General features: G+C 44.3%; 2 protein-coding genes across 2 annotated transcripts in view; both read left to right on the top strand.

Moving 5' to 3' along the window:
• The window catches only part of LOC118360316 (membrane-associated guanylate kinase, WW and PDZ domain-containing protein 2-like), a 48,386-nt gene extending 35,023 nt beyond the window's left edge, over positions 1–13,363 (top strand). Inside the window, 6 exon segments of the mRNA XM_052482262.1 lie at positions 6,766–6,966; positions 7,287–7,363; positions 7,539–7,608; positions 7,611–7,684; positions 7,803–7,941; positions 9,507–13,363. Coding sequence (XP_052338222.1) covers positions 6,766–6,966; positions 7,287–7,363; positions 7,539–7,608; positions 7,611–7,684; positions 7,803–7,941; positions 9,507–10,681 — 1,736 coding nt within the window. The 3' untranslated portion in view covers positions 10,682–13,363.
• A 1,667-nt stretch (positions 13,364–15,030) lies between these two features.
• LOC118359889 (IQ motif and SEC7 domain-containing protein 2-like) overlaps positions 15,031–27,030 on the top strand; it is a 49,000-nt gene continuing 37,000 nt past the window's right edge. Inside the window, 1 exon segment of the mRNA XM_052482589.1 lies at positions 15,031–16,998. Within this exon segment, the coding sequence (XP_052338549.1) occupies positions 16,520–16,998 (479 nt within the window). The 5' untranslated portion in view covers positions 15,031–16,519.

The raw sequence follows: 27,030 nt of genomic DNA, 5'->3' as shown, positions 1-27,030 counted from the left end.
GACGGTCACAGAAGTGGCAACGACATCATTTGAGGGTCGCCGACGGTTATCTTTCCTGTTGGGTAACAGTCACATTTTGGAACAATGAGCGCATTCTGACATCACGTTCACACAAAGAAAAAAAACTTGCGCTGGTGGAACCGTTAGAGATATTTGGAACGGGTGAAAAGGTTAAACAGTTGTTGGGCAATAAATGTCCAAATGAAATGCCTTTTATCTTGTCTGACAGAGTTGACATAAATCTAGTTGTTTGGATTTTTCGGAAAATATGAAATCATTAGTAGGTTGTTCCCTTTACATGGCGTGATAGCTGATACTTTGGTCTATCAAAATATGTATTTCAAATGTTGTTAATATTAAGAAAAATATTTGTGAGAAAAAAAAAGTAGATTGTCTCATCAATGAAGCTAGTTTGTGTAATCATTATGGCTGTGAAGGGGAAAACATCCACCTGATTAGCTATTAGCTAGAGGGCACTAATTATATAGCGTAAAACTTCAATTAAATGGCGAGTCTCAAATAGCCACCTGTCCCTTTTAATAGCCAGGCAACAGCACACATTTCAGCAAATAAACGCCTGTTTCAAATAAACACCAGGTGTAAATGAAACGTTTACAAGGTTACCATGAATTGTTTACAAGGTTTGCTGTTTGCTTTGTTCCATAAAATAATTCAGTAATGACTCGTAGAAATGATGCCAATCATCGTTTTATATCGGCAGTAAGAAACCGCTAACAGCTGAGAACTGCTGCTAGCCAACTCCCAAGCACAACAAATCAACAACTTAGGGAGTAGGGACTCCCAGAAATCAACAGAAAATTCACAGTCAACAGCTAATTATTAGAATCTGGTGCGCTAGATGAGGATAGGTGTGAAAACCTACAGGACAGTAGCTCTCCAGGAACAGGGTTGGAGAGCCCTGGTGCAAATGATAACACAGTATACTATCCATTCCATGTGATTAATTATCTCACTCCTCTCTCCTCTCTTTGTATTTGCCCCTCTGACCATTCAACTCTAATGCAGTTCAGTTTTCTTTACGGGCTAAGCTACCATACATGAACGTTGTCGTAGCAGGATTAAGGTTGTAGGTCTTTCGTTTTCTCGCCACGACAGGACAAAGGCTGTCTCTCGCTCCATTATCTTCTCTCTCACCCACATTTCACCCCTGTCTTATCTCAATAACTCTTCTCTCCCTCTCCATCCCTCCCTCTCTCTTTCTGTATCTCGCTCCTCCCATAATCTATTCATTTCTAGATACCTCACCTCACTCTCCCTCTCGTGAGCACCCGCCCACTCTATCGCTTTCCACACCCATTCGCTCTGCAGTAAAAGGGCTCAGTCGGGTTTCTCTAAAGATTAAAACTCTCCTCTCTCTCTCTCTCTCTCTCTCTCTCTCTCTCTCTCTCTCTCTCTCTCTCTCTCTCTCTCTCTCTCTCTCTCTCTCTCTCTCTCTCTCTCTCTCTCCCTTCCGCCCTCTCTCTGACTTCAGTGAGACGCTACGCTGAACCTTTCCTCAGCGGAGCAACACCAGGGATATGTTTTAGTTGATTGTTTCCTATTGATCTCACTCCCAGGCATTTGGATCTAAGCATCTAAAGGCTGTTTTAAAGGAATTCAGGATTTTCTTTTACGCTACGTATGCTATTCAAAGAGTCATGTTGGAAAGACTACAGTCTGCTTTGAAAACTGTCAAGGACTCCAAACGTAATTATGTTGCATAGTTTACGTTTAATGCACTTAGCTTTGGATAGTGGTGGTATTTAGATGTACGTGTTTTGGCTTTCTGGTTTCTGGTTGAATGCTGTCTGTCAAAGTTTGATGCTTTGTTCGAGTTGTCACACTGTGTGTGTGTGTGTGTGTGTGTGTGTGTGTGTGTGTGTGTGTGTGTGTGTGTGTGTGTGTGTGTGTGTGTGTGTGTGTGTGTGTGTGTGTGTGTGTGTGTGTGTGTGTGTGTGTGTGTGTGTGTGTGTGTGTGAGAGAGAGAGAGAGAATTTTGTTTCATTTAAATGAACATTACAGATATGCACCAGATACTGTCAATTAGTTCAACAGCTGCGATATGTTTCTCGTCCTTTGTTTCCTCGGGCACCATTGGCGTTTGAGCCGTTCATGGTAATACTGTAAGCAGTAGCTTGAGGATGTAATCCTACAAGTGGTTATGTTACTGGTAAAAGAATCCGTAGTAGTAACATTAGTAATTGCAACAGGAGTGGTAGTGTTAGCAGTTTAACAGTGGCAGCTTAGGTAGCAGCCAGCAGGTATGGTAGTACAGTAGTAATGGCAGTAGCAGGTTTCATAGTAACATCTGTTGACGTAGCTACGTAGCAATCATGCTAGTTATCGGTTGTGCTAATAGCATTAGTAAGCATGTAACGTGTCCACTGCCTCTCCTGGCTTTAACACATTTCCTCTATATGCGGCCTGCGGTGCTGGAGGGATCTCTGCACCGCCTGATTGCCTGATGCATGGGAGCTGTAGAGGTACTGTTATCAGTACTGAGCGGTGATCAATGCAGCGCGTCACAGTCACAGTCAGCCTGCTCTGCTACTGGGCATACTTTACTGCAGTGGGATTACCCCTGACAGACAGGAGAACAAGGAGAGCCAGAGGAAGTGTGTGTGTGTGTGTGTGTGTGTGTGTGTGTGTGTGTGTGTGTGTGTGTGTGTGTGTGTGTGTGTGTGTGTGTGTGTGTGTGTGTGTGTGTGTGTGTGTGTGTGTGTGTGTGTGTGTGTGTGTGGGTGGGTGGGTGGGTGGGTGTGCGTGCATGCATGCATATTGCTGATGCATTATGCATGATAACACTATCTTATAAAACTCTGCTCTGATTTGACCTGATTGCAGTTTCATGCCTGGGTCACCCAGATTGTTACTCAGATCTGGAGAGAGAACTTAGTCCTTTGACTCATTTAAAACAATGATTATCCGGATGGGACCCTCCGCACACCACATCTGCCTGACTATCATAGTCTGGGATTACACTCTTGTTGATTGTACAGCAACAATGGGACAGATCAGGAAGTACTTAGTGTACTGTATGGTTTTCATACTAAGACTAGGAGGAGGAAAGGGGAGAGAGTGTGGCATTTCTGATCTATGAGCATCTGTCTCTGGGTGTTGATGTTGTCTGATTGGTTATATAATGAGGATGGCAACACAGGACAGCCAGATTATGTCATGGCTTTAGAAGCTTCCGATAGGCTAATTGACATAATTTGGGTCAATTGGAGGTGTATCTGTGGATGTATTTCAAGGCCTACCTTCAAACGCAGTGCCTCTTTGCTTGACCTCATGGGAGAATCAAAAATAATCAGCAAAGACCTCAGATTTTTTTTTTTAGACCTCTACAAGTCGGGTTCATCCTTGGGAGCAATTTCCAAACGCCTGAAGGTACCACGTTCATCAGTACAAACAATAGTACACAAGTATAAACACCATGTGACCACGCAGCCGTCATACCGCTCAGGAAGGAGACGCGTTCTGTCTCCTAGAGATAAATGTACTTTGGTGCGAAAAGTACAAATCAATCCCAGAAAAACAGCAAAGGACATTGTGAAGATGCTGGAGGAAACAGGTACAAAAGTATCTATATCCACAGTAAAGCAAGTCCTATATCGACATAATCTGAAAGGCCGCTCAGCAAGGTAGAAGCCACTGCTCCAAAACCACCATAAAAAGCCAGACTACGGTTTGCAACTGCACATTGGGAAAAAGATCGTACTTTTTGGAGAAATGTCCTCTAGTCTGATTAAACAAAAATAAAACTGTTTGGCCATAATGACCATCGTTATGTTTGGAGGAAAAGGGGGAGGCTTGCAAGCCGAAGAACACCATCCCAACCGTGAAGCACGGGGGTGGCAGCATTATGTTGTGGGGGTGCTTTGCTGCAGGAGGGACTGGTGCACTTCACAAAATAGATGGCATCATGAGGTAGGAAAATTATGTGGATATATTGAAGCAACATCTCAAGACATACACCAGCTCTGTTGAGTGGATGTAAACTTCTGACCCACTGGGAATGTGATGAAAGAAATAAAAGCTGAAATAAATAATTCTCTCTACTATTATTCTGACATTTCACATTCTTAAAATTAAAATGGTGATCCTAACTGACCTAAGACAGGGAATGTTTCCTAGGATTAAATGTCAGGAATTGTGAAAAAATGATTTTAAATGTATTTGGCTGAGGTGTATGTAAACTTCCGACTTCAACTGGACAGCAGGGTTGAGCAACCAGCTGGTAGCCGGCTAGTGATGACTATTTAACAGTCTGATGGCCTTGAGATAGAAGCTGTTTTTCAGTCTCTCGGTCCCAGCTTTGATGCACCTGTACTGACCTCGCCTTCTGGATGATAGCGGGGTGAACAGGCAGTGGTTCAGGTGGTTGTTTGTTGTCCTTGATGATCTTTTTGGCCTTCCTGTGACATCGGGTGCTGTAGGTGTCCTGGAAGTCAGGCAGTGTGCCCCCGGTGATTTTGTTGGGCAGACCGCACCACCCTCTGGAGAGTACTGCAGTTGTGGCAGTCACCGTACCAGGCGGTGGTACAGACCCGACAGGATGCTCTCAATGGTGCATCTGTAAAAGTTTTTTAGGGTTTTAGGGGCCAAGCTGAATTTCTTCAGCCTCCTGAGGTTGAAGAGGTGCTGTTGCGCCTTCTTCACCACGCTGTCTGTATGGGTGGACCATTTCAGATCGTCGGTGATGTGTACGCAGAGGAACTTGAAGCTTTTCACCTTCTCTACTGTGGTCCCGTCGATGTGGATTGGGGTATGCTCTCTCTGTTGTTTCCTGAAGTCCACGATCAGCCTCTTCATTTTGTTGACATTGAGGGAGTGGTTATTTTCCTGGCATCTCACCTCCTCCCTGTATGCTGTCTCGTCATTGTTGGTAACCAGGCCTACAACTGTTGTGTTGTCTGCAAACTTGATGACTGAGTTGGAGGCATGCGTAGCCATGCATTCATGGGTGAACAGGGAGTACAGAAAGGGGCCGAGCATGCACCCCTGTGGGGCCCATGTGTTGAGGATCAGCGAAGTGGAGGTGTTGTTTCCTACCTTCACTACCCGGGGGTGGCCCGTCAGGAAGTTCAGGACTCAGTTACACAGGACGGGGTTCAAACCGAGGGCCTCCGAGATTAATGACGAGCTTGGTGTTGAAGGCTGAGCTGTCGTCAATGAACAGCATTCTTACATAGGTATTCCTCTTGTCCAGATGGGATAGGGCAGTGTGCAGTGCGATGGCGATGCATCGTCTGTGGATCTATTGGGGCGATATGCAAATTGGAGTGGGTCTAGACTATCAGGTAAGATCCTTAACTAGCCTCTCAATATCATCCTTAACTAGTCTTTTAGCTGAGTTAGTTTAGGAGATTAATGAATGAAGTCAATGCGTTCCTTTTCTCAATTTCAGTGAATTATTGCGTTATACTTTTTAACAATATTGGTTCATTTTGTAGGGGTGAGATTGCATTTTTCATGGAAACAGACATGACATTGTATAACGATTATCCATTTCCCATGTCAATCCTCAGTTATGATCTAACATTTTTTCAGAGAAGCACACACACACACACACACACACACGCACACGCACACACACACACACACACACACACACACACACACACACACACACACACACACACACACACACACACACACACACACACACACACACACACACACACACACACACACACACACACACACACCTTAGCTGCAGTCTGTGTCTCTGATGTTGTGCATGACAGTGAGGGTGAGTCAATGCAGTGTGAGTGATGTTGTGTAAACTGAGTTGAGGGAGGTGGGGCTGGGAAATGCTGGACAGTGTTCTTCTCACAGTCAGGGAGAATGTCAAGCAAGCACAAACATCATAGACTGAATAAAGTGTGTGGTTTGGTGTGTGTGTGTATGAAAGAGAGAGTGTATTTAAATAGGTCAGTATAGACCAGGTTACTGTCCTTTGCTAATAGTATGCTAATTATGCAACACATTTCTTGCCTACAGTTTAGAAAAGGACTGCAGTATTGGGATAGCGAAATGGACAGAGGGAATTGTTACATTATGTATAGAGTATAAAAGTCAAGTGTTTGCTTGTCTCTGGTACTAAAAAAGGTTGAAACACACACAGTTAGAAGACATGTCGCACTTGAAAATGTTGTCAAATGAAGAAGGACAAAAACTTGTCCTTGGCGTGTCAGGGGGATGGAGGGATAGGCTGATTGATGGGGAAATGAAGGAGGAGAGGAGAGCTTTGGAGATGGGAAGAGAGAGAGAGAGTGCACAGAGTAAGTGCAGTCATTTATTATATAACCCTGCCAAAAACAGCATAGGCTTAATTACAGCTTGTTTTGAGGGATTCTGGCCCGAACCAGGATGATTTAGATCCCCTCTCTCTGTTCCCACGTGTCCCTTTTAGATGACCTCACTCAATAGCTCTTCAATCTACTTAGCAACCAATTCAAACAAAAATACAAGTATTGGTGAGAAACTGGTTAGTGTCAATCTCTCTCTTCAAGTGTTAAAGTTTCTACTGTATCTACAAGTCTCTACTGCAGCATTGTACTTCAACCAATGGTTTGGTGTCTGAGGTTTGAGGAACATGTGCTCTTTTATGATCCTGTATCATACAGGACTAATTAGGGGTTTATGAGATGGTGGAACTGTGGAACTTCACTCTCTCTCTCTCTCTCTCTCTCTCTCTCTCTCTCTCTCTCTCTCTCTCTCTCTCTCTCTCTCTCTCTCTCTCTCTCTCTCTCTCTCCAGCCACCTCGCTCCTCCCTCACCGGTTCGTGACGGTGCGTCGGGGCAGTCCTTCGGCGAGGAGCGGTCAGATCCGACCCGGTGACCGGTTGGAGGCGGTCGATGGGCGTTCTGTGGTGACCCTACCCCACCGGGAGCTCGCCCATATCCTGCGCCGAGCTGGAAACACCCTACGCCTCACCATCATCCCCCGTCCTAGCACATGTGAGTGCAAAGAAACACACCTGTATACACACACATATTTACACACACACACACGCACGCACGCACACACGCACACACACACACACACACACACACACACACACACACACACACACACACACACACACACACACACACACACACACACACACACACACAGCCTATACACTCACATTTAAAAAGAATATAAACTAATCTCCTCCCCATTTTAGTTCACAGGGTCACTAAGATGTCAATGTTCTCTGTGTGTACATGCATCCAGTACCTTTTTACTCTCTGTCTTCATTGACATGCTAACCTCAACCCCTCCTCTCTCTCAGACTCATCCAGCCTATCAGAGACCGCAGACTATGACCCCAATTACAGAAGCAGAAAAGGGCACAGGTCACGACCCAAGGTGAGGGCCATCCATCCATTCTGTGTGTCTGAGTGAGTGTATAATGTCCTCGGTCTGTGCTTCCTTTCCACAGAGACACTCGCACTCGCTTTCACCGTTTCTCTGTCTGTGTATCTTTCTCTTCTCCGGAGACTGATATGCACCTGATATGCACCTCTCTCTGTTTCGTCTTTAGCATGACTCTAGGTATTACAGTGTGGATCTAGACCGCGGCCCAACAGGTTTTGGGTTCAGTCTGCGGGGGGGGATGAGTACAACATGAGTCTGTACGTACTGGGACTGATGGAGGGAGGACCTGCCTCACGCAGCCACAAAATACAGGTGAGCGTATTGTTTTAGAATGTCGGACCAACCCAGGGTACCTCTTTAAAGAATGCTGTGTCTAAAGTTTCCCTGTAAGTTACCTCAGCTTAAGGACTGTGCTGTAACTGTGCTGTAGGTAAGCGATCAGTTGGTGGAGATCAACGGGGACAGCACAGCAGGGATGACCCACAGCTTGGCTGTAGAGCAGATACGCAGGGGAGGACACCGCATACACCTGGTGCTAAAGAAAGGCAACGGATACGTACCTGATTACGGTAAGACACAGAAAGGACCGGGGGGGATAGAAGTTGGAAGCACTGTAAAACCCCAGAGACACTCCTCCCACAGCACAAACTGTCACTCAGTTTCACTTGATTTTAACAGAGCAGGTGGGATGAGGACTGAGGATAAAGTGGCGGTAGACTAGAGAGAATCAGGACATTCAACTGAGCATAAACAGTAGAGAATCCTCCTCAAACTGTCAAATGTCTGTTACATTTACATTTACATTTAACATTACATTTAAGTCATTTAGCAGACGCTCTTATCCAGAGCGACTTACAAATTGGTGCATTCACCTTATGACATCCAGTGGAACAGCCACTTTACAATAGTGCATCTAAATCTTTTAAGGGGGGGGGGAGGTGAGAAGGATTACTTTATCCTATCCTAGGTATTCCTTAAAGAGGTGGGGTTTCAGGTGTCTCCGGAAGGTGGTGATTGACTCCGTTGTTTATCTCTCTGGCCATATTATATCTCTCTGGCTGTATTATATCTCTCTGGCTGTATTATATCTCTCTTGGCTGTATTATATCTCTCTTGGGTGTCTTGGGTTTATAACCTCTTTCCCTTCTACTAAATTACTAACAATGCTTTTCTTTTTTCTCTTTTTGGGGCTTTCCTTCCTTTTATTATTTCTCTCCTTTTCTTTTGATTCCTTCTTTGAACCCTCCATCTCTCACTCTTACCTTCCCTCTTACCTTCCCTCTTACCTCCCCACCACATTTTCCTTTGCTCTCTCTTTATTTCCTGTCTTCTTTCCCTGTTTTATTTTATTCTACATCTTTCTCTTCTTCTTTGCTCTTCCTCCGCTCCTCTTCTCTCCCTGTCAGTGGAGCTGTCCAGTCTGTCTCTATGTATGACCAACTCCAAGCTAGGCGAGCCTTGCTTCTATGTCATCGGCCGGACAGAGAACACGCGGTTGGTAATCGTTCCTGTTAGTCCTCCATTTACTTGTCTCCTTACATTCCTCTCCTCCTCAATCCCTATCTTGTCTCTACTGTTGTCTTTACTGTTGTCTTTAATGTTGTCTCTATTGTTCTCGTTGTTGAAAATACCTTGTGTCACTGTCATTGTGAGACCATGATCATCCACATGCTGAAATGTTGAGACAGGGGTATAACTAATGACTCAAGCCTTAGTTTTAACCCCCAAAAAATGCCAGTTAAGTCAATGAGAACAATATCCCTTGGTTGAATTGATTTGTGTCTAACCTTGCCACTAGAATCTTCTAAGTGTTGCTCAATGCAAAAGAGAGCTAGTGATCTCTACGCTTCAACAATGCAGGAGACATTTGCATGAGAGCACACAATGTTGATATACTGTAATGGTTATAACGCAGGGATACATAGAGGTCAGGGAAGTAGCAGCTGTTGAGACAACACAACCTGCACACATACAGCTACAGATTCTTACAAGGATTCCCTGTGAACTCTGGAGTTCCTCTACAGTGATGATGTAACATCATCTGCTTCTCTAACTCTCCTTATTCTCTTCTCCACCTATTCAATGTGTTCTCTCTCTTCCCTGCTTCCTGGGTTCCTCCCTGTGTGTTCATCAGGCCGTGAGCGCAGAGTCACCTCCCCCTTCCTCCCACTGCAGCACCCCGAGGAGCAGAGTGTGGCTGCAGTAGACCTGGCCCGCCGGGCGAGCCGCAGCTACAGGTCCAAGGTGAAGAAGCGGGGGAGGTCTTCGAAAGGGAGAGAAAAGAAGAAGAAAGGAAGCAGGTCAGGGAGAGGCAGAAGCAGCAGCTCAGAGGGAGAGGAAGGAGCAGGGGAAGTGAGACACAGCCCTGATTCAGACCCTGGTCCTGAGAGAGTGGAGGAGGAGGACAGTGAGACAGGAGGCAGCGGCCTGAGAGAGAGGACTCAGGTGAGAGGGAGGGATAGGAGGAGGAAGAACAGGAACAAGGGAGGCTCTCACAGTTTACCCAGAGATGCCCTGAGGAAACGTAACAACGATAACATACAAATAGAGGCAGAGAGGGGGGATGAGAGAGGGAGGGAGAGAGAGAGGAGGAGAGAGAGAAAAAGGAAAAGCAGGAGTGAGGAGAGGGTCAGGAAGAGGGAGAACAGTGGGAAAACAGAGGAAGAGGAGGAGGTGAAGGAAAGAGAGGAGAAGAAGGATATGGAGGAAGAAGAGGTGGAAGAGGAGGAAGAAGATGTAGAGGAGGTAGATGCTTATCTCCCCATTACTAACAGAAGGCTGCCCAGGCCCAAGCAAGACTGGGAGGAAGAGGATGTGGAAGAGAGGGAGAGGAAAAGGAGAGAATGGGACATGGAAAGAGAAAGGGAGTTGGAGAGTGAGAGATTGAGGGACAGAGAGTGGGAGAGAGAGGATGGGAGGTTGAGGGAGATAAAGTGGGAGAGGAAGAGGATAAATGATGAGGAAAGAGAAAGGTCTCAGTCCCTGAACAACCTGCTCTCCTTGGAGTCCCGTGTGGCCTCTCCACTACAGAGAGATCCCTTCTCCTTCCTAACTCCCTCCTCTGAGCTGGAGCATGCAGAGTCAGTAACCAGCCACTCAGATGGCAGTGTGTATGCTGCCAGTGTCTCTGGCCTCTCGCTGGCCCTCACAGAGGGGTCTGTTCTGGGGACCCCGGCCCTGCTGCTCCCAGGCCCCTGGCTCAAACCCAGCCAACAGAGGATCACTGAGGTCATACAGGAGAACAGGCTTGCGGGAGAACCGAGAAAAAGAGGGAGGGGAAGAGGAGTCATCGAAGAATCGGGAATATAGAGAGCAAAGCAAAAGTATACATGCTGTTTGAGGAAACGGTTATCATATCAAGGGTTCATGATCAAGAAGAGTACCAAACTGTATCCCCTCTTTTTAAACTATACTCAACACAGTTGGTTTTATTGTGACGCTTTTGATATGTCATATTATTTAGTAATATTCTTTGTGCCTTTTGACAGCTGGTTTCTGACTGATGTTACTGTTGACAATGTCCACTTGTAAATATTTGAAGATGTTCCAGTGGAACGGAAATCAGTTTCTCTCCTCTCGTCTGTGGAAATCCCCTAGTCCTCCTTCTGAATACAGCACCTTTCTCTGCTCTCCTTCAAGAGTTGCAATAGAATTGTCCTCCTGCAGTTGTTAGGAACTGGCATGGTCGTTCTCTCTGTAGTGACACATGCCAGTGTACTTAAGTATTGGAGTTTCAGTTCCCTTCCACTGTAGATAGAGAGACAGCATAATACCTCATGATACTGAGCAATAATATGCAACACACCCAGGCTACACTTTGCCCAGGGAATGTGAAGGGAAGGGGTGGTATTGTATGGTACCTGCGACTCCTTCTACTGTCCATCCAACTGTTCTGACATAGATGCTGTTCTGTGTGTTCATTTGATCGTGATGACTTTCAGAGGACCGTGACTTTGTGCAATCTGTATACTAAATATGTGTATTAAATACATATCTCAATGCTATTGTATATACAATATTGAATGGAGCCCTGATTCACATTGTTGGTACTGTGAAATATAATAATACATATAAAAGATAAGGCTACTGACAACATTTTAATCCATATTATACACTTGTGATTTCATGTTATTGAAATGAATGTTGTGATATTGGTGCAGTATCAGGGTAAACCCTTCTATCAAACAAATCTTACCAAAGTCATACAGCATGCATACATATTTATATTGTCAAAATGTTATTTCCTGGAAGTAAGAACAGAGCCACTATCCATTCTACAGTAGTGCCGTGCCCTCTTCTGTAGTGGTGGGGAGTTGACTCCGAAAGAGTTGATTCCTTGACCACAGAGAGTCAGAGTCGACTCTTAAAATCCCAACAGGGTCTGACTCCAGCAGATACCTTATCACGCCACTGACGCTGTGACACATACGAGATGAGACGGGAGGTCGAAGGGTGCCAGATAGGATTGTATGTTACCGCCACCAACAGCATGGGTACACACCAACAGTGTGTGTGGTGTCTCTCTTGTTGTGATGGTGTGTTTTGTCCTATATTTTTATTTTATTTTTGTATTTTTAATCCCAGCCCCCGCAGGAGGTCTTTTTCCTTTTGGTAGGCCGTCATTGTAAATAAGAATTTGTTCTTAACTGACTTGCCTAGTTAAATAAAGGTTCAAAACAATTTTAAAAATACTAGCTAGCTGCACAAGCAACCGTGGTTAACACTACTCCCTGAACCAGAGCTAGTGTTCCCAGACGGCACGGCGTCAGCGCACATCATCTGCAGCCGGAAGCTTCAAAACATCATAGAGTCGTTCAGAAAGATGTGCCGTGGGAACTAGGCTGGTGTTGGCTACTGGTTAAGCCTAGAATATTTTGGTAATTAGATAGAGTCAAATGGCTCCATATGCATTGCTAATAAATCACCCAGTTCAGCGCACACACTCTGACAATGCAGCTGTAGTCAATTTGAGCTAATTTTGAAGTGTTTTGTCAAATTGAAGTCGGGAGTCGAGAAAGAGTCGACTCCAACCGCTCTGATAGCAGGAGTCGGAGTCGGATTCAACTCCCAAAATCCCGGAGTCATTCACCACTACTCTTAACTTGTAGTTGCCTTGGTAACCAAACCCATACTGAACCATTAAGCTGGCTCATACTGTGTATGTGGCATTTGGATAATGAATGAGTAGTGGGTGTGTCGTTATAGTCCCCTGTCATGACTAAAATGATCAAACATCTACGTATTTTTCATGTCTATTTATCTTCAGTAAAAACAGCCAACGACTCCTGACATTGAGTTATCTGAATAAATAAAGGACAAGATATTAAATCAATCTGTCATTGCTTTGCCAAACAATTGGCAGACAGTTGTAAGCCAGTTATGGGAGTTAGGGCCCAAATATGATATTTTTGTACAGATGTATTTTTTAAATCCCCAGGTAGTTAGATATATAATCGATAAACCAATATATATTAAGTTAAAGGACTGAAAAATAAATACAGGAAGACACATTGCTTTCAATTGACATTCTATTCAAGACATTTGGAGATGGCGCTGTATGTATTGAATTATCTGACCCACCGAAACAGTGTTGTGAGGGAAGCAACTGAGTATGTATAAATTATGATGTTGTCTAATTTTAGATACAGTTTTTACATTCTTTTTCTCATGCCAATGGAAAAAAAGCAGAGGTGTCACATCACAACTGTCACAGCACGTCTCCAGTGTTAACCAGAATATAAATCAATTATTACACATCAGCACATGACTACCGAACCAGTCCAGTTAAGCTCCATTTTTTTATTGAGACGGTTGTTGTTACTGTTGTAACTTGTGTTTTTCAATGCTTCATTATTTTTTATTGAGACGGTTGTTGTTACTGTTGTAACTTGTTTTTCAATGCTTCATTTTTTTCATTTTCCTAAAATGCCAATAAATTGTTAACAAACTTAAAATAAACTGCTAATAAAATATTTATATTACGTTACATCATTTTCTCATCTATTTTGACGATACTTGTGTGAGTATGAGATGAGGTTCATTGAGAAGATGTTTTCTACTTAAAGCAGTAGATGGCAGTAAAATGTGGTACAGTGCGGAGGGTGAGGGTGGAAATGCATCTAAAAAAAAAATGTGTACGTGTGTGTGTACATGTGTGTACGTGCGTGTGTGTACATGTGTGTACGTGAGTGTGTGTACGTGTGTGTGCGTGTGTTTTCATCCATCTTAGCTTTGGTATCACTGGAGGGCAGTGCTTCAGAGCACATAAGGACCCTCTTCTCCTCTACCCTATACTGATGTTGACAGCCATCAAATCAACATCTCCAAAATCACCACTGAGTCAGAGTTGGGACTCACAGAGGCTTGCAAACAAACAAGAGATAAAAACAAGTAGCAGAAGAGAGCTGGAAAGGAAGATGGCAGAGAGAGATAGTATATGGGAGTGAATAAAGGAGAGGAATTGGAATGAGAGATGTACAGCAGGAGTGAAAGGGGGAGAGAGGTAGTGTCTGAATAGCTTCAGTGTTAGCATGGCAGATGGAGATGGAGTATGTATGTGAATGTTTAGATGCGCCTGGAAAGAGAATGTATGAGAGGGAGAGGAGGAACCGGGCACACAGGGTGTGTGTGTGTGTGTGTGTGGCAGATGTATGACTATCAGGAGAGGGCAAATGGCTGATCTTTTAGTAACACATGAATGATTTACCAGGCTCTGTGGAAGAGCAGGGATTTCACATCTCTCCATGTACTCTCTTATCTAATATCAGACTTTTTACTATTAGTGTACAACAAATTGCCTCACCTTTAACACAATCACGCCCACATGCATACATTCACTCTTTCTCTCTCTCTCTCTCTCTCTCTCTCTCTCTCTCTCTCTCTCTCTCTCTCTCTCTCTCTCTCTTTCTCCATCTGTCTTTCTCCCACATACACATACACACACAGTTATTGTGACATGAGCAATTACACAGAGATCTTTACAAAATTTGTACCGGAAAATGGCAGTTATTTAATCCTGTATTACTAAAAATATTGTGGCACAGAGGCCCTTTAGTGGGCTATTTTGGTTATATTCTGACGCATCATTGAAGTAGTGAAGTGTCATTAGTCTTACTCTGAAGAAAACGCACATAGGGAGCCATGAGAGGATGCAAAAGCCTATTACCAATAGTAACATATTACTGTAGGCCTATGCTGGTAATGACTAGGTTCTGCTCAGCATAGCGGTTTGCAATTAAAGTTATTGATAGCGCAGAAAGCCAGCACCCTCTGGATTTTCTCCAGCTGAGTCATGTGCGAAATGAATCGGCTTTAGGACATTACTTTAACTTCCCTTCACTGTGGAGATTTTGGGGAATGTTTACAGAGAATAGAATTTACATCAAACCAGTCATCTGTATAGCCATAATGCCTCAAAACCAATAAGAAAAACAGTTCAACAATTGGAATTAAAGCCATTGATGAATGCATATCATATGCACATAACGATTTCGTTCAATTGATCATTGCAGACCATATTTCAATCAAAACGTTTTTAGAAACATGTACATTTTAAGGTGCCGATGCTCTACCCTACATTTGTCAATCGCCTATAATGTGCATCAAACATTGCGCGTCGGCACAAGAGCGCCCATGAGACCCACGCGCGCTCATAGCCTACAGTTCACAGATTTGCCAGGAGTCCATCTCTTCGCATATCTCTACCACCACTGGTGTGAAGTTACTGCGACTGTTACCATAGTGGATTACAGATGGGTAAAACATTGAAAATAGTTTGATAAATGCACTTTATTTATTTGTATCACATGGGATTTTAGAAAGTGCGCAGCGGATTGTTTTATTGGTTTTCCCTGAAACGTCGGGAACAGAACACAGGCAAGTGGAAACTCCTTATACATATCAAGTATGTGTATTGAAGACGTGTGGAATATTTTACAGAGAAATTGAACTGTCTATAAAGATTTTTAAAAAGACTCGAGTTCGAGTAGGCAACTCTTCGTCATGGACGCGTGAGGTGAAGCTACACGGTGCGGTGATCTACGAGGGACACTCGGGCAAAATCTATAGCCTAAACCATCCTCGGGCTTTTAGGTGTGGTCTGTACAGGGCAGGGGTGAATACTTGGACCTCTAACTATGAAATTAATCAGTCGTCCAACGTCTTCATTTAGGCTTTTCCAAAGACACATCTAGTTATGGGTTGAGGAGGATGAGGTGGAGACTGCAGGGATAGTCTATGTGGGAGGGAACATGGTATGTTTTCTATTATATAATCTTTGACAAAACTGCTTATTAGTGGGAGAACTTAACACGCCAATTTCCCTGACCCCGTTTTCCCTCCCCTCTTCATCGGGGGAGACAGAAAACTTTTTGTGATCATTAATAATTTGGGGGAGAATCGACCTGTTTTCAGACAAATTGGCTGTTGAAATGATAACACATCTTGACTGAAGTTGACAAGGAGAACACTGGGCTCTATGACAAGAGTCACTGGTGTGTATAATTTTTTATTTCACTGATCTTGTATTACACAGTAACCCCCTCTGTCTGCCTCTCCACAGGAGAGGGGAATATTGAATTACCAAGATGGCTAATGTGCATTTATTGTTTCAGATTTCAACTATACCTCTCTGTCTCTTTTTTCTGTGCCTTGATCCGTCTCTCTTTTTTATTGTTTGATTTTGGTTGATCATTTGGAATGACACCTGATGCCCAACGTCCTGGATTTCCATCTTCCATCATCCTTCAAGATGCTGAACCTAAAGACACTAAGCATTCAGCTAACCACACTCAGTTTTACCCCTTACTTTGTTTTCGCCTTTGCACTGTTCTCTTGGTGAAGCCACCTTTTGTGGACGTAGAACAACCCCATCTTGCTTTGAGATACTGTGATATGTAATCGATTGAGAAACTGTCGACACATTGTTGTGTCCCTTGCCGTCTCTGAATCTCTTTAAAGGCTTTTTTTGCGTAAAGTGGAAAGGGACAAAAACAATCCCCAAGTTAATTTTCCTCCAGCCCCCCTGTCCGTCCTCCCCTCTCCCCCCCACTCATCAGGGCTGGTGGGGGGGGTGGGATCTGGAGCTCCAGGGTCGTAACGGCGGAGGTGGTGTTACCCTGGAGCCTCCTTGTAGCAAAGCCTCACATCATGGAGACCAGTCCAGAGAGCCCCAACCGGGCCGTGGAGTACCTCCTGGAGCTCAACAACATCATCGAGAGCCAGGCCAAGCTCATGGAGACACAGCGGCGGCGCATCGAGGAGCTGGAAGGTCAGCTGGACCGAGTCAGCCAGGAGAACCAGGACCTGAGACTGGAGAAACCCACTCCTCCACGAGCCCCGGAGCTCCCCGAACAGAACCACAGCAACACCAACCACAGAGCAGAGCAGCCCCTCTCCCTGCCCATCCACCCTGGCAGCAGTAGTGGAGGTAGTGGCAGCACCCCCAGCCCCGTCACCGCGCCACCCCCTGTGGTGGTACCCCCTGCGGGGCCGAGCCGGGAGAGACGTGCCCACACCAGGCTGACCCGGGGCATGTCCTGTGGCTCGAACCCAGCCGAGCGGGAGCAGCAGGAGAGACTGGACCACACAGACAGCTCTGACACCAACAGCTCCACCATCCGCAGAAAGTGGGTTCTGTTTCTGTTTCTCTTTTGTATAATTCCCATGTTTCCCCCCAGTGCATTCTTTCCACAACCCACTGAAGCATGGGTTGCTTGATGGATATGGTGTTATGATTTTATTCCCTGACTGAGGAAAACATTGTCACTAATTGTCACTGTTCCTTGATGGTAGTCTCTGAGCATCAGCTGGATGTTACCAACATGCCCAAATTATTCATGCCCAATATGCCCCCTGTGGCGGATCTTACTTAATCTGGCTTAAAAGGAGTTGGCATACTGTTCATTTAATTGTGATCAGACAAACAAACAGCTCTGCCACAGTTATATAACTCCTCTGTATTCCTCAGTGAGTGACATCACCACTGAGTAAAAGTCAAGGGATATTTGCATCCAGATCACATTAGTTTGAAGGGAAGTGATGTGCTCACTAGAACCACACTGTCTCAAATAGGTGTAGCTGTGTTCAAGGGGTGAGTGTCTGACATACCGAGGACTAGAGGATGACTACATATTGATGAAGTTGCTTGGAGCTTTGCTTTGTGGATCCTGTGTGTACTCAGGGGGTCAGGGTTTCATTTTACACAGGCTGACCGTTGCTGTAACACCTTCTACCTGAGTTTTAGTTCAGCCAGTGCAATGTATAGTCAGTGCATTGTGTGTTCTGGTCAATGCAGTGACTTGCGTGTTTGTGCCTCTTTCTGTGGGAGTTCCATTTTATGAGTGCGCTGATTTTGTTACCGGGGTTGTGAGATCTGTGTGAAGGAGTGATTTCTTTATGCTTTATGTGTAGGAGTGGGATGTGTCATGTGCAGAGGAAGACTGTGTGTGTGTGTGTGTGTGTGTGTGTGTGTGTGTGTGTGTGTGTGTGTGTGTGTGTGTGTGTGTGTGTGTGTGTGTGTGTGTGTGTGTGTGTGTGTGTGTGTGTGTGTGTGTGTGTGTGTGTGTGTGTGTGTGTGTGTGTACGCACGTGTGCTCGTATGTGTGTGTGGAGAAACCATATGAAATGATTATGCTTTGCTCAGTGCCTTTGTCCTTCAAAATCATAAAATTATAGCTTGACGCCCACGTCTGCTCACTAATGCACTTTCCTTTAGGTTCGTTTCTGAGTGAGAGGTCAGGCCTTATTGGCCATGAATCTCGAGCTAGAGGTCAGGCTAAAGTGAAGGTCTGGAAACACACTTCTGTGGCAAACAATCTAAGCCTCTTTTCAGTTTTACTTCCACACACAGATAATAATATTTGGTCTAATATGTTCAGGTACTAGGCATATTATAGACAGATCCCTGTAAAAAATACTATTGTATACTACCATATGACCTTTTCTAGCAATATTGTTTTGAAGACATAATAACATCACCAAATCATATGAATCATATCACATTATTTCTCATTTTGCGCTGGACTACGACTTAATTCCCCCCTTTTGACGTCATCTTCATTTATTTGTTCTCATTAATTGGTTCTCAATCCCTAATCAGATAGATTCAGACTCTTGACTAGACCAAATCCCCTATTGATAGAAACACATATTAGGTATTTATGTGGGTGTTAAGCACACTGATGAATTGCAAATGTAGGACAGTTTGTAGATTCTCCCCTGTTAATGGCAGTGCTTGTGACACATTAGCTCTCTAGTTTAGATTTTAAGCTAATAGCTGTTGTTCTTCAATTTAAGTACCACATTCAATACATGTAGTATACTTAGCTTGGTTGTTAAAGGAATAGCGACTGTTCTTCAATTCAAGTGCCATATTTACAGTAATATGGAGTTGTGATTTATTTGAGGTTATCCTGTGTTGGTTTCTTCTCTGCCCTGACCTTGTCCTCAAACCCTTACCCAACTCACACCATTCAGCTCATTCTCAGGCCACTGGTGAGGCCTGTCATCTGTCAACAACAACCCACTAATATACACAATATTTACATCATCCATGTTTAGGTCACCCTCAGCCATCTAAATATGTTTCAGATCAGAGAGAGAGAGAGAGAGAGAGAGAGAGAGAGAGAGAGAGAGAGAGAGAGAGAGAGAGAGAGAGAGAGAGAGAGAGAGAGAGAGAGAGAGAGAGAGAGAGAGAGAGAGAGAGAGAGAGAGAGAGAGAGAGAGAGAGAGAGAGAGAGAGAGAGAGAGAGAGAGAGAGAGAGAGAGAGAGAGAGAGAGAGAGAGAGAGAGAGAGAGAGAGAGAGAGAGAGAGAGAGAGAGAGAGAGAGAGAGAGAGAGAGAGAGAGAGAGAGAGAGAGAGAGAGAGAGAGAGAGAGAGAGAGAGAGAGAGAGAGAGAGAGAGAGAGAGAGAGAGAGAGAGAGAGAGAGAGAGAGAGAGAGAGAGAGAGAGAGAGAGAGAGAGAGAGAGAGAGAGAGAGAGAGAGAGAGAGAGAGAGAGAGAGAGAGAGAGAGAGAGAGAGAGAGAGAGAGAGAGAGAGAGAGAGAGAGAGAGAGAGAGAGAGAGAGAGAGAGGCGGGATATAGAGATGAAGGGAGGGAGATAGGGAAGAGAGCATGGGAAAGAGAGAGAGAGAGAGCGACCCCGACTCAGCATGTTTTGCTCTAAAAGGGAAACAGTAGAACACACACACTGGTTCACCATCTGTTATCAGGGAGGTAAAGAGAGATGGAGGAAGATAGAGGTAGCGAGCTAGAGAGATGGAGGAAGATAGAGGTAGCGAGCTAGAGAGATGGAGGAGGAGGGAGGGCAGAGCAAAGGGGCTAGGTTTAGAGACTAGGTATTTGTGGCCGCTTAGTTTGTCTGTTGGAAGAAAATGTACTATCTCAACATTGCCCCTGTGACTGTCCGGTCCTCGTGCTCTGATGTCTAGGGCTGTGATGTTCAGTAGAATGGCCTGACTTAAAGGATGATAAACTATGTCCCTTGTGCTTCTGAACCACAGTAACAACAGCACAAACTAGCCCATTGTTAAGGGAATTTTTATCAATAATGACTAATTATGTGACTGTCCGATCCTCGTGCTCTGATGTTTAGGGCTGTGATGTTCAGTCAAATGGCCTGACTTAAAGGATGATAAACTAGGTCCCTTCTGCTTCTGAACCACAGTAACAACAGCACAAACTAGTCCATCTCTTCTTCCAGCAGCACAGCGGTGTAGCCCAAACAGCTGTCCCGTACTCCATTCCCTCTGCATCCACTAATGGGAAAATGAACAGTGTGAGTTGCAGGCCTTCGGGCATAGCCACAGGAAGTAAGGGTTCTGGGGGATACGTTGAAATCATTTTGCAAAAATTAGGCTACACAAAACAATTTCCCCCAAAATGATATTTGTCCTGTCTGAAGAGACATAAATCAAATCATTCAAAATACTACACCAGAGAGCATCATTTAGCCACAGAGGATCGCTTCTCCAAAACAATCTGTGGAGTAAGTTTTATCACAAGCACTTACAGTCGGGAAGGCAACAATTTGGGAAACACGCACTCCAACATAGTGTGGCCATAGATATAATCCATAGAAGGATTTTGGAACCTCGAACCTTTAGCACTTTGATTGTTAAACTTTGACTGAAAATATGGTGCCTGACAAGTGACCGGGAAGATTTTTTTAGTTTAACGGACATTTGAGAAATTTACTGGCCATCCATAATGCACTGGGTGCGTAACCCATTGGGGTGTCCACCCACACAGCCAGGGTCGTCAATAAACGAGGGATATAGGTTAAATGAGCCACATTTACATGTCCTTAAAAACAGACTATAACAAATGACAAAAACACTGTTCATTGTGTTTGGATGTGTATCATATGTGTCACGTTGGTATAAAGAGTCGGGAGACAGGCGCAGGAATGCGTATTAGGGTTTTTTATTCACAGAAATCAAAGCGTGCCATGTAAAGGCACGGGGACGAAGACCAAACAAACACATATACAAAATACAGGGTTAAACCCAAACAAAAGAGCAAGGAGTACCTCAAATACATACACGGGGTGAGACCCGAAAACACAGCACAGGTACTCACACGACCAACGGACATTGTAACAATAATCGACAGTCCAATGGAGATCCAAAGAGCATATTTATACAAATCAATCAGTAGGAAATAGGAACCAAGTGTGCGTAATTTGACATTTCCGGAGGTATCCGTGACAATATGCAAAACTTTTTAGCCTTTTTTTTATATTGTTTTTTACTTTCCTAAAACAATAAATGTCCACCTCACGGTTCAGCTGTCAGAGATCTGAGCACTAAAGGATTAAGGGCATTGCATGCATAGACCTATAGGCTTCCACTGTATGATATTAATATTACAAAAAGAAATATGAAGGAAGAGAAGCGTATGCCTAGCCCCAGAGAGAGAGACAGAGAAATGCTGGCGGTATGCTACGACACCAAGATGCATTTCTTTAACTTTGTCAGATAGGCTACTGCGTCTGCTATACAGATATAGGCGTTCAGAAGAAGACTCATTTTACATTTTTCAATCCAAATATTTTTTATAAAGATAATCATTATATTGTTAGATTCTAGGAGTATCTCTGGTAGGCCTTAAACATTCTTCCTCACCTCAAGTTCAACTGTCTGGAGTCAGGTGGAGCGCCGGTGTGCACTGCCTTCGTATCATAGGTCTGCAGCATAATAGGCTAATTGCCACACCACACCAAACCTTCTCAAAAGTTTCTAAACTTTTTAGGGTAGTATCAAAAGTAAGTCAAGCCATTGTTTATAGGGGAAAATACAAGCAGGATATTATATCGCTGCAAACATAACATTACAGTTTGAACTTAATTTGGCCATAAAAAAAGGCTCAACAGAATACAACTAAACATTTGCGAACTGGTTTAAGCCTTAACAAAAGTTTTTAACAGGCTATATAACAGCAATTACCAAGAAAGGCTAGTGCCTACAGTACGCCTCCCCCCAAAATATTTTAAAAAAGGTTTTATTGTCACACACCAGATTGGTGCAGTGAAATGTGTTGTTTTACAGGGTCAGCCAAAGTAGTATGGCACACCTGGAGCAAATTGTGGTAAAGTGCCTTGCTCAAGGGCACATCAACAGATGTTTTACCTTGTCTGCTCGGGTTATCGAACCAGCGACCTTTCAGTTACTGTTCCCACACTCTAACCGCTAGGCTACCTTCCACCCTAATAAACAAGTTACAGCAATAGGCTAATTATATCTATTTTACAAACAGCCTACTTATAACCTATCTTAAACTAAATACAGAGCACACAATTAAAAAGACAGATCAAACTTAATTTAGCCAACAAAAAAGTCTGAACAGAATTAAACAGAATACGTTTTTGTCACGTCTACTCCCTCTCCGGCCTCTAGGTCATCAGGCTGCTGATTATCCCGCACACCTGTCACCATCGTCTCGCGCCCCTTCGCCTCATGACACTCGACTAGACTCCATCACCTCCTTGATTATCTTCCCTATATCTGTCACTCCACTTGGTTCTTTCCTCAGGTGTTATTGACTCTGTGTTCATGTTGGTGCGTTGTTTGTGTTTCGTGTTCATTTTATTTATTAAAACACTCACTCCCTGAACTTGCTTCCCGACTCTCAGCGCACTCGTTACAGTTTTGCATATTTAAAGAATTGCCTTCGATTAATAAATAGGCCTACAATAATAACAATGATATACAATAATAATAATAATGATGAAACAAAGTATTATAAATACAAAAAAAGGAAATAAATAAAGTTTAAAAAATGGCATCCTACCTGAATAGCGACTTGCACAGTAGTAGCCTGCATTTGGCCATTTGTGTGGTATTAGAAGATATTCTTCTGTCTTCTATCATGTAAAATAAGAGGAATTGCATGAAATGTGTTTATAAAAGGACCTTACAAAAAATGTTTTATCCCCATGTGTGGAAATTAAAAACTTGTCTTCTCAGCGGTATGCCAACTGTATGCCACCCCCCACCCCCATCCACAACTCAAAACTTCTTCCCTTTGGGTTATTGAATCTGACGTGACGTCAATCCCTTCATCTCTCCAGTGGGGTCAGCAGAGTTGAGATCATCACCACAGTCTTAGTCCATGGGAGTGTATGTGTCCCAAATGGCACCATAGTCCCTACATAGTGCACTACTTTCCCATGGTCTGTGGTCAAACTTTGTGCACTTGTGAATAGAGTATAATTTGGGAAGCAGAGAGTTTGTTTGTATTCTGTTATGTAAGTGTGTGTGCATTTTTGCATGCTTGTGCAAATGCTTGGGAGTGTCTGACTATGTGTGAAATAGAGAAGGAGACCCACACAGAGAGAGTGTGAAATATTAATTAGTGTGACCTTAGTATAATTACCCCTGGCCCAGGGGTGATAGTTATTCATGTGTATGTGTGTGTGTGTGTGTGTGTGTGTGTGTGTGTGTGTGTGTGTGTGTGTGTGTGTGTGTGTGTGTGTGTGTGTGTGTGTGTGTGTGCGTGCGTGCGTGCGTGCGTGCGTGCGTGCGTGCGTGCGTGCGTGTGTGTGTGTGTGTGTGCATGATCTCCTGGAATGTCCATTATTAGACAGTAAACACTCCTGGTTTCTTATGGTTATCATGGTGTCTTTTAATGGGAGGATGTGACCGTTCTCCCCACGGTGAAAGACTTTACCCCTGTAGCACGTGCAGTAACTTTGATCTTGGTCACAATTGCTTTCTCATAACATTTCCCTATTGAGTTGCTGAGTATTGCTTCTGTGTTATATAATAAATAGTTGGAGCTTCCCCTCTTCCTCATTTTCTCATGAGGTTTAGAACCTCAAGTGAGCGTTGTGCAGGTGGTGGCTGTTTTTTTGCTTTCCTTGCAGCTCTTTATCTCGCTCTCTCTCCTCCCTCCCCCTCTGCCTCTTCCTGTCCTCCCTCCCCTCTCTGCCTCTCTTCAGGGCACTACATGTAGATATTTTCTCTGCTTTGTAGGCTGACATTAATTCAGTTTTGAAATGCAGGGGATGGTTTGGGCTTTTGTTGCAGAGGAAGCTAATTCTGTTGAATCTCTCACACACACACTCACTCTCTCTCTTCCTCTCCACTCCAGCCTTCTCTCTCTCTCTTTCTTTTTCTGCACTCCATATTTTTCCCTCCCTCCACCACTTCCTCTCGCTCTCTCTCTCTCTCTCTCTCTCTCTCCCCCTCAGTGTTTCTGTTTCTCTCTGCTGCAGATATGACTCAGAGGAGCTGCAGAAATTACTTTTGAATCCTCTCACCCTCCCTCCCATCACTCACTCCCTCTTTTCTCCTCCATCACCATCTGGTTTACCCATTCTCCTTTTTTTTGACTGAAGGCATGATAGATGTTGACGATAATCACCAATGATTACATCATTCATTTGATTATCTGACAGAAGCCCCTCAAGCCCCTTTAACATTGAAGTACTGCTGAAAAGTTACTGCTGAAAAAAAAAACTCTGGGAATAGGATCTAGCTCAACCTGCTTGACCAATACCAATGAACAGCAGTATGCAATATAAGATAATAAGATCTCTCTGGACCCTCTCTAGTAAAGATGCCCAGAAGTCAGCAGCATCCTCTTCAACAAGTAGTGAATCTCCTCCCACTACATTCCCTACATGGAGGCGTTTACTGGTTGTGTAGTCTGCTCTCACATTCTACCCTACAGTCACAAAAACACTTTCCTTTTATATTTTCTTGAGAGAAAAGGCACATTCGATCTAAGAATTGTGATGATGCAATGTGTCATATTGTTTGATATCCTATTGTGCGTCTCTCCACATGGAGGGGACCGTAATCTGAGACCGCAGCCTATTCCTCGACCATGGGAGTGTTGTCTCCTGTGATGTGTCGGTCTTTATGAGGTCAGGCAGTGTCATGGTCATGATGACCGTGTCCAATTGGACCTGAGCCCCCCGTCCCTGTCTCCTGAGTGGCTCGACCAATGACCTTGGCTCTCTCTGCACGTGCTCACACTGCACTCACCACTCAGTGGAACTCCCAGGGATTTCATGTCACTGCACAGCAATCAAAGCCAAGGTCTCAACCCTACACACCTCTACTCGCTGGGGAGAGACAGACAGTGTGTTTCTTTAGGTTGTTTCTTTACATTCCATTCCATAGAAACGTTTAGTGGTTCTGTCGGTCCACTCTGTTTGGTAATCAGTTCTAGCTCTTGTAGGCTCGAACATTTAGTGGTGCTGCAATGCTTCAAAAACCTTACTGTGACCTTGTGAAGTGTGAAGACAGATTGTTGGATATTGATATTGATTGGTGTTAAAGCGGAGTCCTTGTCTTAGGTTTGATAAAATATTGTGTAAAACATGGTTGCTGTGGAAACTGTAAAGCGTTCCCTACGGCAGTTACGATGTTGTGCTTCCATCCTCTGCCCTGCCTCTCCCAGACCCCCATCACTTCACATATTCACACAGGGGTGGGTTGACGCTGGGTTTAAACACCCCCACCTCCTCCGCTGATGTCACAGCAGCTTAGAGCTGGAACGATCACGGTTAGTCATTTGCTCCCGTAAATTAGTGGTTGTTTACAGAATAACAGTTCCCGAGTGGTGACAGAGTCATTTAGAGATGCACTGTGGTAATCAGCACAGAGGCAGGAAATTAAAATGATGACTTATGACATTCTTTTGTTGACACATGAGTAGGTTAACTATTATAAAAGATGCACTCTTGACCCCTAGAATGTGCATTCAGTTTAGCATCTATTTTATTTGAGTGTAAGCTAGGAGTTTGTTTTCAGTGTTGCATAGTAGACTGCTTCATCATGTGAGCTCCAGTCCTGGGTCAACTGTAAGAAGGAACATTTAGGGGGATTGTACTGTACAGAAGAGAAACTATAGGATTTGTCATTTGGAAATGTTATTCTGAGTGCTGTAGGAAGGTTTAGCATTGACTGACTGAGGACATTATATCTGCATTATTACTATACTGATCTGTCCATATATCTATCTATGGCTGTGATTGGACTGAGCCAGTTCGCTGTAGTTGACATGTCAGCTGTCCTTTGGCCACTGGCCATTGTGGATTGCTTAACTAGTACCTGATTCAGTGTCTTTGGCATTCAGATGTAGACAAGTGGTAGTGTGACGATGGGACGCGGTGAAACACATGTGCACGCAGCGCTGTGGAGCAGAAGTCTGGTTACCGTGGGAACGCTGTGAGCTCCTCTTGAAAGAACTCTGTGGGCGAGAGAGAGAATAGAGAGAGGAAGAGAAGCAAAGAGAGGAGAGGGTAGGAGTGAGACCAGGAGAGGAGTGAAGGACAGGCAATAGTATGGAGGAGGGAGAGAGAGAGCGAGAGAGCGAGAGAGAGCGAGAGAGCGAGAGAGAGAGAGAGAGAGAGAGAGAGAGAGAGAGAGAGAGAGAGAGAGAGAGAGAGAGAGAGAGAGATTTTTCATTGGAGGGTAAGCTACAGGTCTCCTCAATTGGTAAAGTTGGGCAACTTTTTCTTTGGTCAAATGTTATGAGGGATCATTATCATTTTTACACTGACTAACTGATCCTGTGACAGCCTGACGTAATGTCAGTCTCTTCAGTACATTTGGCTTCCCACCACTTCTACTCTGAATGAAACCTAATTGTGTCTCTCCAAACAACCACCAGCAAATCTGATAGGTAAACCCACCCAGCATAGTATTAAAACCCTAATTTTAGGGTAGTACACACAGTGGTATTGTTTACTCTACTAGAGAGCTCCAATAGATAGCAGGTGCTGCTGCTACATAGATGGAGGTAATTGTAATCATGCCCCTCTTCTTCTCCGGTAAATGAGCGCCTCTATCGCCTGGCACTCAGCACCAAACGCCCACACAGGCAGTCCGCGCTGTTGCCAAGCAGCGGGAGACTCGGAGCCCAGAATAGGGGGAGGGGGTTTCGAAAAACACTTAACTTTAGGCTAGAGGCAGCGCACACTGGGAGGGGGGAGCGGGGGGGCGGCTCCCCCACATACACATTCTCATCTGTAGAGGGGGGTGTATGACGCAGTAGGCTCCCACACACACACTCCCATCTGTAGATAGTGAATAGAAAAATGCAAATGTTGAAATAAAAGGTTTTTCAAGAGGCTTGTGCTTCAGTTGGTTAAAGTAGGTTTGTGCCTGGTTACTGGCTCAGGCTAGTGAATGTGATCCCTTACTG

The sequence above is a fragment of the Oncorhynchus keta genome, chromosome 27 (genome assembly GCF_023373465.1).
Source record: "Oncorhynchus keta strain PuntledgeMale-10-30-2019 chromosome 27, Oket_V2, whole genome shotgun sequence".
NCBI lineage: Eukaryota > Metazoa > Chordata > Actinopteri > Salmoniformes > Salmonidae > Oncorhynchus > Oncorhynchus keta.
The sequence above is the reverse complement of the archived record's forward strand: the minus strand, read 5'-3'. Positions and strand labels throughout refer to the sequence as shown.